Here is a 13,629-nt window from a genome sequence, read left to right as displayed (position 1 = left end):
AGTTGAAAGGACTTCTGGGAGCCAGAGGTCTTGATACCTTGGGGTAAGGGTTACCAACGATGATGATGATAGCTAATTTTATTAAACGCTTGGTATACACCAGGCACTGTTGTAGGTGCATAATACAATTTCCCTCATTTCATCGTCCGAAGAGGTAGGTTCTCTGATGAGCCTGAAGCAGGGAGGTTAAGTAACTTGCTCATGATCACATGGCTGGTGGAGTAGGATTCTAACCCACACTATCCTGTTCTTAATTTCCGCTCTTTCTCTCTAGGAGGTCACTGTAGCTTGAATGGCGACCCCAGGCAGAAGGCTAGAGGTTTGTGGTAAAAATTAATGTAGGACCCAAAGGACTGTAAACATTAAACATTAGATCCTGAGGGTTCTAAACACTGAAGACAAAGGCCGGGCGCGTGGCTTATGCCTGTAATCCCAACACTTTGGAAGGCCAAGGCAGGCGGATCACCTGAGGTCAGGAGTTTGAGAGCAGCCTGGCCAACATGGTGAAATCCCGTCTCTACTAAAAATACAAAAATTAGCTGGGCATGGTAGCAGGAGCCTGTAATCTCAGCTACTTGGGAGGCTGAGGCAGGATAATCGCTTGAACCTGGGAGGCAGAGGTTGCAGTGAGCCGAGATCGCGCCATTGCACTCCAGCCTGGGTGACAAGAGTGAGACTCCATCTACAAACAAACAACAACAAAACATTAAAGAGAGACCCAACTAGGTGACTGACTTTCCCGTGCACATGAAGTTTCTGAGTAGAGTTAGGGAGTGTCAGCTAACTGCATTTCTCCGACAGGTTTGTGGACCCCTGGAGGTATTCCCTTGGGTGCCTTTCCATTTTCTGTTTTCATTTTGATGGTGATCTAAGTGAGAAAGAAAAAGAAGCCTGTTCTTGTTCACCTGGTTGACTGCTGGCTGGGGGCTGCCCCTGGAGATGAGGAAGCAGGAAGATGGGGTTTGATCGCTCCTGTGTGGCAAAGTGTTTGCTTAATTTGCACTGGGCCACTGCTGCAGGTTGTGATGGAGGTCGAGGGTGAGCAGGGCTTAGCAGCTGGCAGGTCCAGGATCCCATGGACTTAGAAATGTATCCCTCCTCGGCCACTTCCTGTGGGTCTAGCCCTGGGTAAAGGTCTTTTCCTCTCTGAGTCGCAGTCTTCTCTACTGAATGGAACCACTTTTCCTTCTTTGTCAAGGATTAAATAGATCATTTAACGATTTAGCCTGTGGTTGGGATTCATTAGGTGGGCACATTCTTCCTGCTTCTCTCAGTGGCGGCAACATTTGAAGCTGGCAGATTCTTCTGGGCCCTGGCGGAGGTGCTGTACTCTCCACTGGATTCAAAGGGAGAAGGTAAGGAGACTGGTAGCATTGATTGCTCTGCCTGCCTGTCTCTGCAGAGTCTCCATAGACTGTAGAGCTAGGAGGGCATGATCTCATGCAGAAACCAGTGGCCAGACAAGGGAAGTGACTGTCCCTGTCACATGGCTAGCAAGCAGGCCAGGCAGGATGAGAGCTCAGGCCTTATGACTTCCCGCTCAGTGCTCTCCACTGTTCCTCTCAATTGATAAGTGGTCCTGAGACCACCTGTGCTCCCTGCAGCCTTGTAAACCCCCTTCTCTCTTATTTATTTTTGAGACACTCTCACTCTGTTGCCCAGGCTGGAGTGCATTGGCGCAAACTTGGCTCACTGTAACCTCCGTCTCCCAAGTTCAAGCGATTCTCCTGCCTCAGCCTTCTGAGTAGCTGGGACTACAGGCGCCTGCCACCACGCCCGGCTAATTTTTGTATTTTTAGTAGAGATGGGGTTTTGCCATGTTGGCCAGGCTTGTCTTGAACTCCTGACCTCATGTGATCCGTCCGCCTTGGCCTCCCAAAGTTGGTGGGATTATATGTGTGAGCCACTGTGCTTGGCTGACCCCTTTCTCTTAAGCTCATTCAGGGCTAAGTTGGCCACAGCTGCCCCTTCTGAGGTCACGATTATCTCACTTGACAGCTTCTTGCCTGCAGACAGATCACGGCCAGGGAGTGTGAGCCTCTGGGTTGAGACCTGCACAATCTCGGGTAGTTTTTGTATAAAGAACAGGTTTTTCTTTTCTTCCCCCCACCCCATCATGAAAAGAGGCTTTGCAGAGTAAGGCAGAGGAAGCTGCTGACATCTCATCCAGAACAAGCAGTAGAGCAAAATACTCTAAAAAAAAAGAAAAAAAAAAAGACATCGAGGATCATTGTGCATATCAGGAAGGGTAGGTGCTAAATCTTTGTTATTCAAGTGTGAAAGGAGCCAGCAGTATCTGCTCACCTGGGAGCTTATGAGAAACACAGAGTCGGCCGGGCACGGTGGCTCACACCTGTAATCACAGCACTTTGGGAGGCCGAGGTGGGTGGATCACGAGGTCAGGAGTTTAAGACCAGCCTGGCCAACATGGTGAAACCCTGTCTCTACTAAAAATACAAAAATTAGCTGGGCGTGGTGGTGCGTGCCTGTAATCCCAGCTACTCGGGAGGCTGAGGCAGGAGAATCACTTGAACCCGGCAGGCAGAGGTTGCAGTGAGCCGAGATCACGCCACTGCACTGCAGCCTGGGTGACAGAGCAAGACTCCCTCTCAGAAAAAAAAAAAAAAAAAAAGAAACACAGAGTTAGGCCCCATCCTCAACCTCCTGAACCAGAACCTGCCTTTTGGGCTGGGTGTGGTGGCTCACACCTATTATCCCAGCTCTTTGGGAGGCCGAGGCAGGAGGATTGCTTGAGTCTGGGGTGAGACCCCGTCTCTATAAAAAATAAAAATAAATAAATTATCTGTGAGTGGTGCCCTGAGCCTGTAGTCCCAGCTACTCGGAGGGTGAGGCAGGAGAGTCGACTGAACCCAGGAGGTTGAGACTGCAGAAAGCTATGATTGTGCCACTTACTCCAGCCCACGTGATAGAGATCCTATCTCAGAAAAAACCGCCAAAAAACAAATTGCTGCTTTTTAACAAGATCTCCAGGAGATCTGTGTGGACATTAAAGTTTGAGAAGCACTGCATTAAAAAATCACTAGGGAGATGAAAGAGATTTTTATTTTCTTTGTACATTTTTTCCCGATTTGTTATTGTTCTATTTTTTTCCTGCATGAATTGCTTTTATGATGAGAAAAAAATAGCAAAGGCATTTCCAGTGCGGGGAGCCCTGTCAAGTTTCCAGTTGGCATTGTTCAAGGGCAAGGTAGAGCTGTCGGGCTCACTCATACTTGGAAAAAGGAAGAAAACAAGCCTGACTTTTTTTCTATTATGGTGTTAGGGAGGGAAGATCAGAATCCAAACCCTGGATTCTGAAACAAAGAGCGTTTGATTGATAGACACAGGTGTCAAGAGGTGTTGGAGGACCTTGGCCAGATGGGTCTATAGCCATCCTGAGCGATGCCTTGAGATGCCTCATGGCTGGTGGGAATGGTGTCTAGGCTATTCTTGATCGAAACCTCTTCTAGAAAAAAATACTAATGGTACTTTTTGAAGAGTCAGTTGTTTTATTGTGTGTCTCAAAGGATCTGCTGTCTGGTTTCATTACCAGGCCTGGGGGTAAGGCAGGATCCTTGGTATCGTGGTCCTAACACACGCTTTAGAGGTCTTGAGTCAGGATCACTGTTCCACCAATTAGTATTCAAATTTCAACCGTCTAAACCGTTTATCATGGCCCGCACGATCCTATGTGACTGGCCTCTGCCTGCCTGTTTGATCTTTCCTTCCGCTTTTTTGCTTTTTGCTCAAGCCACAGCAAACTTCCTTCTAGTCCTGGAAGACCAGAGCCAAGCTTGTCCTACCTCCGAGCCTCTCCCCTTGCTGTTTGCTCTGTCTGGAACACTGGCCTGCCCCATCTTTCCATAGCTGCTCCTTCTCTTTATAGAGGGCTCAGCTCAAATGTCACCTGTGCAGAGAGGCCCTCAGTGGCTGCCTTGGCTAAAGCAGCCTTCTTGCTTCCTCGCTATCCCATCACTGTCTTTGTTTCTTCTTCTTAGTGTGACTCTCTAACACTTTTTCATTGATTAGTTTACTTTTATCCTTTTTTTTTTTTTTTTTTTTTTTTTTTGAGATAGGGCCTCACTCTGTCACCCAGGCCAGAGTGCAGTGGCACGATCTCAGCTCACTGCAACCTCTGCTTCCTGGGTTCAAGTGATCCTTCTACTTCTGCCCAATGAACAGCTGGGACCACAGGTGTGTGCCACCATGCCCGGCTAATTTTTTGTGTTTTTGGTAGATACAGGGCTTCATCATGTTGCCCAGGCTGGTCTCAAACTCCTGATCTCAAGCAATCTTCCTGCCTCAGCCTTCCAAAGTGCTGGGATTACAGGCGTGAGCCACTGTGCCCGGCCTTCTAGTAGAATTTTAGCTCCATGAGAAGATGGCTCTTTTACACCATTTAACTCCTGTGTCCTCAGCTCTTAAAACATTGCCTCACACACACTAGAAGTTAAATAAGTCCTGGGTGGATCAACACACACAATCACTTGACTTCCCCGAGCTTCAGCTTTCCCATCTGTGTTTGGGATCCTGGCTTATAGGGTGGATGTGAAGATGAAGGGAGATGATGCATGCATAGTGCTTAGCTTGGTTCCTGGCATGTAGGATGCGCCCAGCCCATGGTAGTGGTTGTTATCAACCAGCTGGCCCTGGCTTGACCTGGAGGAATCACTGACCATCTCTGAGATAATGTCCTGTTGCTACTCCCTGGTGCAGCCCACGTAGAGTTGCCCAAGACAGAAGCAGCCTGATGGCAATTCAACGCCTGCAGTGTGGAGCATCTGCCCTTAGAATCTGAATTTCAGTATCCTTTGAAGTCAGTGTGCTCTGTGTCTGGTGCATCATACTCCGGGCTTTGTATCTTGCTTGGAGTCTTTGGGCCTCTTGGGGAGATCAGGTGTGGCTCTGACAACTGTCTGCCTGGTGTTTTCAAGTGCCCTTGCCCCAGACCTTCTTAAGTAGAAGTTCAGTGTATGTCATGTGCGTCAGTTGGGAATGCTTTTGGATACAAGTAACAGCCCAGTGTGCAGTGGTGTGGACAAATAGGGTTATTTATTTTGTGAAAGTTAGCTTGTTTCTAGTCTTGGCTTACCAACTCAGTGATATCAGGGCTGGTGTCTTTGTGATTCTGTAGGTCTTTCTCTCAGGCTCATGACTTCATGGTGGCAAAATGCTACTCTGGCTCCACCCAACATGTTTATGATTAAGGCATGAAGGATGGAAGATGGAACGATGCCCTTCATAGCTCTTCTTTCTATCAGAAAGGAATGACTTTCCCAGAACTTTGGGAGCTACTTCTGCTGTCTTCTCATTGGCCAGACTGCTTAAGTTCAACCTCAGCTGCTGAGAAGAGGAGTAATCAGGTTTTACAGCTTGGATTGCTGAAGGTGGCATGGGAAAAGGATGTTGGAGATGACAGTGAGAACAGCCAGTGAGCAGTTCCCGCTGTACTGGGAAACTTATATTTTATTTTAGGCTGCTGGTTGACAACTGGGGGCAGTTTTGATTCCCAGGGGACGTTTGGCATTACATGGAGACATTTTTGTTATAGCTCAGGGATTTGTGTAGTGTGTAGAGGCCAGGGATGCAGCTAAACACCTTACAATGTCAGTCGTGCCAAGGGCTGAGAAACCTTCAGACCATTCTAGACGTGTTCAGACTTGGGGAAAATTACTTTAGCTGTTTTCCTTTGATGCAGTAACAGGCAATAGCCAAACTTCATTGCAATGATACAGATTATTGATACCTAGTTGTGCTACTGATTTTGTTAAAGATCAGTGGGAAAGGACTGATCTAGTTGGGGACAGCCGTGTCTGAGCATCAAAGAGAACTAATTAAGCCTCATTGCATTTTAGGATCACAGAACAATGACAAAAGACAGTTTCTGCTGGAGCGACTGCTGGATGCAGTGAAACAGGTAAGCAGAAAGCACACATTTGCCTTTTTGGTTGAGTAATAGTGTCAGATAATTAATGTAGGTCATTTCTTCCCTATAACATACACAGACTAACTCCCACTTTATACCTGGGAACAGTGAAGTGATCTAATCATTCTCCCCGGGAAATGGTAGAGCAGTGAACACGGTCAAAGTTGGGTTGGAGGAAGTCCTGTGTCTTGAATTTCCAAAGCCCTCTAGAAGACCCCATCCATCAGTGATGTCCCTTCAAGAAAGGCACTGGGCCGGGCGCGGGGGCTCACGCCTGTAATCCTAGCACTTTGGGAGGTCAAGGTGACCAGATCATTTGAGGTCAGGAGTTCCAGACTAACCTGGCCAACATGGTGAAACCCTGTCTCTACTAAAAATACAAAAATTAGCTGGGTGTGGTGGCAGGCACCTGTAATCCCAGCTACTTGAGGGGCTGAGGCAGGAGAATTGCTTGAATGTGGTAGGTGGAGGTTGCAGTGAGCTGAGATTGCGCCACTGCACTCCAGCCTGGGCAACAGAGTGAGACTTTGTCTCAAAAAAAAAAAAAAAAAAAGGCATTGATGTGGGTTTCAAAATCTCATTGTCTCATTTCCAAGCAGTTGTGTTTGAGGGCAACTCTGAGGGGTGCAGAGGTGGTGGTTTGGACTTAGGACCCTTGAGCACAAGAAGGCTAGGACAAGGAGGAAGGAGGCCACGCCTGAGGTCCTCTGCTGCTGCCCCCAGCTGTGTGGACACTCCAGGTGGCTTTGCTGTGATTGATGTGATGCTGTTTGTGATGCTTGACTTCGGCTGGGCTTGGAAGTAAGCTTGGATGTGAGACTGGAATCTGCTTGCCGCATGTACCAGATGCATGCTGCTGTTAGCTGTCGCTGATCACACCTCCACTGCGTGCCAGGCTCTCTGCTAAGCACTTTATATTTAATCCTTCCAACAACATTGTGAGATTATAGTTCCTACAATTGGTTTCATTTTACGGATGAAGAGACTGAAGCTCAGAGGGATCCAATAACTTGCTCAAGGCGTCATAGTAAGAGGCAGAGCTAGGATCCAAATCTAGGAATTCTAGGAGCTCGCTTTTTGGAAGGGGCAGTTGACAGTTATAATTATGCGTGTAATTACCCTATAGGGAGGTAAGTACTTTAATAGGGGTGTGTGTTAAAATTTTTTTTTTATTTTTTAGAGACAAGGTCTTGCTGTTGCCTAGGCTAGAGCGCAGTGGTACCATCATAGCTCATTGTAACCTCAAACTCCTGGGCTCAAGCAATCCTCCCACCTTAGCCTCCTGAGTGTCTGGGACTACAGGTGCATGCCACCACATGTGCCGGGGTGTACGTTGAGTATTGAACTGAGCCCAGAGAATGCAGTATCTACACAAGCCTTGAGGCATTGTATGGTAGGAAGGACACAGGCTTTTGGCTCAGACGTAGCTGGAATTAAAGGCCAGCTTTATTACTTCTTTAGCTCTGTGTGTACAGGGACAACTCGTGTACCCTCCCTGAGCATCTCTCTGCTCTTCTGTAACTGGGTCACCTATCTGTGTATGGCTGCTGAGGGAATTGGCTTGTTAAAGTAGGTAAAGGGCCTGGACAAAACCTGGTCCTCTGTTAACATGGTAACATCTGGAGCCCATGTTATTAGCTTGTTCTTTCTTTGCTGCAGAAATGGAAAATATAATAAGGTGAAGAGGCAAGTTGAACCACTTTAAAGGTAGCAGTTAGAGAGAAATAAAGTGGAGCTTATGTCCAGAGCTACTGCTGTTTTTTTTTTTTTTTTTTAGATGGAGTCTAGCTCTGTTGCCCGGGCTGGAGTACAGTGGCATAGTCTCAGCTCACTGCAACCTCTGTCTCCTGGGCTCAAGTGATTCTGCTGCCTCAGCCTCCTGAGTAGCTGGGACTACAGGTCTGTGCCACCACACCCGGCTAATTTTTGTATTTTTTAGTAGAGGTGGGGTTTCACCATGTTGGCCAGGCTGGTCTCGAACTCCTGACCTTGGGTGATCCGCCCACCTCGGCCTTCCTAACTGCTGGGATTACAGATGTGAGCCACCGCACCTAGCCTGCTGTTATTATCATTATTATTATTATTGTTATTTTGAGGGTTAAAGTGTTGCATATGACTTTTTTTGCATGACTTTCAAAAATAAACTTTATTGATGTATAATTTACATATAATAAAATATAGCCATTTAAGTGTATAGTTTCTTGTGTTTTGACAAATATGTCATTTAAAATTATATATATATATATACACACACGTATACACATAGACACACACAGATACACACACACACACATTGTAGTAGTTTTGATAATAAGTTTAGGAACCCTGCAAGCCTGCTACCCATAGCAGAGATACTATACCTTTAAAAGAAAAAGACAGAAGTAGGCCAGGCACGGTGGCTCACACCTGTAATCCCAGTGCTTTGAGAAGTTGGGGCAGGAGGATATCTTGAGGCCAGGAGTATGAGACCAGCCTGGGCAACATAGTGAGACCCCTGTCTCTACAAAAAAATAAACAATATGAGTTGGACCTGGTGGCACGCTCCTGTAATCCCAGCTACTTGGGAGGCTGAGGTGGGAGAATTTCTTGATCCTAGGTATTCGAGGTTACCATCAGCTATGATGGCACCACTACCCTTCAGCCTGGGTGACGCAGCGAGAACCTATTTTTTTTTTTTTTTTAAAGAAAATTAGAATAGTGGATAATGGTGATGGTTGCTTAACATTGTGAATTGAAATTTACACCTAAAGATGGTTAAAATGGAAATGTTTATGTTATCTATATTTTAATTTTACCAATTCAAAAAGTAGCCTGCAGGGCCGGGCGCAGTGGCTCACTCCTGTAATCCCAGCACTTTGGGAGGCCAAGGCGGGTGGATCACCTGAGGTCAGGAGTTCAAGACCAGCCTGACCAACATAGAGAAACCCCATCTCTACTAAGAATACAAAAATTAACCAGGCATAGTGGCACATGCCTGTAATCCCAGCTCCTTGGGTATCTGAGGCAGGAGAATCTCTTGAACCCGGGAGGCAGAGGTTGAGGTGACTGAGATCGATATTACACTCCAGCCTGGGCAACAAGAGTGAAACTCCATCTCAAAAAAAAAAAAAGAAGTAGCCCGCTTTTATTTTTCCCACCCTCAGTAAATTGTCATTCCGCACAACCAGATGACTCGTATGAGGCTTAATTTGTGTTGTTGTAACGTTATAGCCACTCATGACAATTCTGGGGCTCATCCAAAGGGATCCATTCAGCACAGGCTTGTAGAAGTTGTAATTATCGCCCATGAAGAGCTCTGTGTGGTAGACAGTCAGCTGCCGACAGGCAGGAGCAGCTTCCTGGATAATGCACAGATGGCTGTGTGGTTTTGTTTTTCTGTTAGCAATGTTTTCCCACAAGGCTTGCTTCTGTACAAGTGGGAGATAAGGGTTTCCTTTAAGTGGCAGCTTCAAGGCTGGGGTGCGCACCTTCTTAAGTCTTGTGCTGATTGATACCCAGGGGAAAGGGACGTCCTCACTTGGCATGCAGAGCTTCTGGTCCCGTGTCCCCTCCCTGACCCTTAAGCCCTGTGTAGGCTGTTTTATGACGTTTTGAGTGTCCCATCCCAACAGCTGATCTCAGCAGCTTCTTTTTCTGTGCAGTGCCAGATCCGCTTTGGAGGGAGAAAGGAGATTGCCTCGGATTCCGACAGCAGGTAAATATGTCACTTCTAAAAGCGTTGACCATCGAGGTTGAAAAGGCGGCAGAAGGCAGCCGGCTTCTAAAACCATTGACCATCGAGGTTGGAAAGGCGGCAGAAGGCGGCTGGCTTCTGAGCTCTGCCTCTGCAGCGAAGAGGTGCAGCGCTGAAATCTGAGTCAACCGTGGACTCTCTGTGCGGTGACTGCTCATCTCCAACACTCCACATTTTCCATAATTCTCTTTCTAGGAATCTATTCTGAGGGAATTATTCAAGATATCTTTCCATATAAAGTTATTTTCAGGGTAATTAATAATTATGAGAACTTGGATGCCTAAATAACCAAGAATTGGGAAATGGTTAATAAAATATAGTGCATTAATGGGGTGGAATGTTATATAGCCATAAAAAATGATGTTTATATAGAATTTGTTTTCAACAGAAAAATGCATAGGTAGTGATTTAAAAATTACATATATAGTAAAAAGGCATATGTTGTAACAAGAGCAGGATCCGAAATTCTATGCATATGGAGTGGTCCTAGCTATGTTAGATAGCAACTCTGGCCAGAACACACCAAAACGTGGCCTGAGGTAGCAGTAGGGGTAAGAATACTGGGAATATTGCTTTCTGGTATTTTTCACGTTTTTTATTGCGATCATTTGTTCCTTTTATGTTAAAAAATAATTCCTAAAAATGGGCCGGGCGCGGTGGCTCATGCCAATAATCCCAGCACTTTGCGAGGCTGAGGCAGGTGGATCACTTGAGGTCAGGAGTTTGAGACCAGGCTGGCCAACATGGCGAAACCCCGTCTCTACTAAAAACACAAAAATTAGCTGGGTGTGGTCGTGCACACCTGTAGTCCCAGGGACTTGGGAGTCTGAGGCAGGAGAATTGCTTGAACCCAGGCTAATTTTGGGGAAAATTAAGGGTTTAGGAGGTGGAGGTTGCAGTGAGCTGAGATCGCGCCACTATACTCCAGCCTGGGTGACAGAGTGAGACAGGATGAGACTGTCTCAAAAAATAAAATTCGGCTGGGTGCAGTGGCTCACGCCTGTAATCCCAGCACTTTGGGAGGTTGAGGCGGGTGGATCACGAGGTCAGGAGTTCGAGTCCAGCCTGGCCAAGATGGTGAAACCCCGTCTCTACTAAAAATACAAAAAATTAGCCAGGCACGGTGGCGGGTGCCTGTAATCCTAGCTACTTGGGAGGCTGAGGCAGGAGAATTGTCTAAATCCAGGAGTCAGAGGTTGCAGTGAGCCGAGATTGTGTCACTGCACTCTAGCCTGGGCGACAGAGCAAGACTCCATCTCAAAAAAAAAAAAAAAAAAAAATTCCTAAAAATGGCCGTTGACATTCACGACCCAGGAAAGGCTGACATCATTGCATAAGCTGATAACATTGGCTGCAAGGAGACACATAGGACTTGGCAAAGGTAGGAGAGACATAGGCATCCAGTCCTTGCTGCAAATGCGTTGTGAGCTCAGTCAGAGCTGATCCTTGCTCTGCAGCCCCTGGGGTGGCAGGAGGGACATTCCTACGTGGGAAGGAAAGGGAAGGGAACTTGCTTGCTCAACGTTCATCTCATCCTGGAAACTGTTCATGGCCCCCACCCTCTCACTCTAGCCCACCCTCCTGTGCCCGTCGTTCCTTTTTCTGTTCTTTCCTACCCTTGTTCTTTTGTAGAATTTTAACAGCCATGAGAAAGCACGTAGACCTTCCTGGAATAGAGCCACATGGATGATTTGAAACTGGCACAGATTTAAAATGATGCACCCTATTATCTGTTCCTTCTTTGCTTAGGTTTTCTCCATTGCACATATCACCATCCAACAAACTACATATACATTCGGCTTTTTAATTTTGCCTATTACCCGTCACTATAATGTCGGCTCTCTGTAGGCAGGGATGTTTTGCTGTCTTGTTTACAGATGTTTCTCTAGTGGCTAGAAGCTTCTAGAAGGTGCTTAGTAAAAATTTGTTATCCGGATGAGTGTGTGTATTACATTGTACTGTAGTCAAGTGTTTAAATATCTGTGCTACCATGAAGCTTGTGAGATTTGAAGGCAAAAAAGGGTGTTTCTCCATTTATTTTTTAAAATTTTACTTCTCAGTGTCGTACACAAGCACTTTGTGCCTGTCGTACATTAGATTCTCAGTATATGTTTGTGGCATTAGATCATTCGACTGATTGATCAATTTAGTCCTTCCTGAGGGCCTACTATGGGGCCTGGCCTTGGTCCACACAGGGATCCAAGGTCTGCTTGCATCAGAATCACCTGGGAGGCTTATTGATTAATGATGCAGTGTCTAAGTCCTGTCCTAGTTGTACTGGAGCAGGATGTGTATATGTGCATGAGTGTGTGTGTGTATGACTGAAGCCGAGGAGCTTGCTGAGAATTTGCATTTCAACAGGATCCCCAGGTGATTCTGCTGGACACCAAAGCTTCCAGTACAATCACTGTTCCAGGGCCTGGGATGCAAAGATAATTAGGAAAGACTCCTCTTACCTGGCCGGGTTGGTTTGCCTGTGTGTATGGGTGTGTGTGCTGTGTGTGTGTCTAAGTATCCATGACTTCTTGACCACTTTTCTTCATTACTGTGCTGTCCACTTCCTGAGAGAGGCAATCCTACTCTGAATGTTAGGTTAATGTGTTCTTACACAGGTGGAGTATCCCTCATCCAAAAACCCAAAATTCAAAATGCTCCTAAATCCAAAACTTTTTGAGTACCAACATGATGCTCAAAGGAAATGCTCATGGAAGCCAGCTGGATTTTGGATTTTTGGATTAGGCATGCCTAACTGTGAAGTATATAATGCAAATATTCCACAGTCAGGGAAAATCTGAAATCCCAAACATTTCTGATCCTAAGCATTTTGGATAAGGAATACTGAACCTATATAATAGAATTTACTACCATAACCTTTGTTATAGAAAATGTTCTATTTTATAATAGAATTTAAAAAGTTAATTCTTTCTGTGATAACTGTTGTTTATGGCTAAAAGGAGTACGTGGCTTACTATTACTAATAATAGGCCAGGCGCTGTGGCTCAAGTCTGTAATCTCATTGCTTTGGGAGGCTGAGGTAGGAGGATTGTTTGAGGCCAGGAGTTCAAGGCTGCAGTGAGCTATGATCGTGCCATTGCATTCTAGCTTGGGCAATAGACAGAGACCCTGTCTCTAAAATAATAATAATAATAATAATAATAATAATAATAATAATAATAATAATGATAATAGCCAGGCATGGTGGCTCACGCCTGTAATCCCAGCACTTTGGGAGGCTGAGGCGGGAGGATCACCTGAAGTTGGGAGTTTGAGACCAGCCTGACCAACGTGGAGAAACCCCATCTCTACTTAAAATACAAAATTAGCCAGGCATGGTGGCGCATGCCTGTAATCCTAGCTAAGCAGGGAGGCTGAGGCAGGAGAAGCGCTTGAACCCAGGAGGCAGAGGTTTCGGCAAGCTGAGATTGCTCCATTGCGTTCCAGCCTGGGCAATAGAGACCCTGTCCCTAAATAATGATATTAATAATAATAATAGCCAGGCATGGTGTCTCACTCCTGTAATCTCAGCATTTTGAGAGGCCAAGGCGGGAGGATCACCTGAGGTCGGGAGTTCGAGACCAGCCTGACCAACGTGGAGAAACCCCGTCTCTACTTAAAATATAAAATTAGCCAGGCATAGTGGTGCATGCCTGTAATCCCAGCTAGGCAGGGAGGCTGAGGCAGGAGAAGTGCTTGAACCCAGGAGGTGGAGGTTTTGGTGAGCCGAGATTGAGCCATTGCATTCCAGCCTGGGCAACAAGAGCGATACTCTGTCTCAAAAAAAAAAAAAAAAAAAAAATTAATAATAATAGTTATAGTTTGTGACTGCGTTTGCTACATTTTATTTATGTTGATTCTTAGTCCTCAGAAGGAGCAGAAGTATTACGCTTTCTTTTTTTTTTTTTTTTGAGACAGGGTCTTGCTCTGTTGCTCAGCCTGGAGTACAGTGGTGTGATCATGGTTCACAGCAGCC

At 46.0% G+C, this 13,629-nt stretch overlaps 1 protein-coding gene across 11 annotated transcripts in view; it reads left to right on the top strand.

Annotated features, from left to right (window-relative positions):
- Positions 1 to 13,629, top strand: part of SNX29 (sorting nexin 29) — a 584,658-nt gene that overhangs the window by 16,688 nt on the left and 554,341 nt on the right. For 7 of the 11 annotated variants that reach the window (XM_063717589.1, XM_063717588.1, XM_063717587.1 and 4 more), the window contains exons 2-3: positions 5,856 to 5,917; positions 9,568 to 9,620. In XM_063717589.1, the coding sequence (XP_063573659.1) occupies positions 5,856 to 5,917; positions 9,568 to 9,620 (115 nt within the window). Of the gene's footprint in view, positions 1 to 1,274; positions 1,356 to 5,855; positions 5,918 to 9,567; positions 9,621 to 13,629 lie in introns of all 11 variants that reach the window. The other 4 variants (XM_054534732.2, XM_024241395.3, XM_054534730.2 and 1 more) reach the window with 1 other exon arrangement.

This window comes from Pongo abelii, chromosome 18 (assembly GCF_028885655.2).
Source record: "Pongo abelii isolate AG06213 chromosome 18, NHGRI_mPonAbe1-v2.0_pri, whole genome shotgun sequence".
In the NCBI taxonomy this organism is placed as follows: domain Eukaryota; kingdom Metazoa; phylum Chordata; class Mammalia; order Primates; family Hominidae; genus Pongo; species Pongo abelii.
The sequence above is the reverse complement of the archived record's forward strand: the minus strand, read 5'-3'. Positions and strand labels throughout refer to the sequence as shown.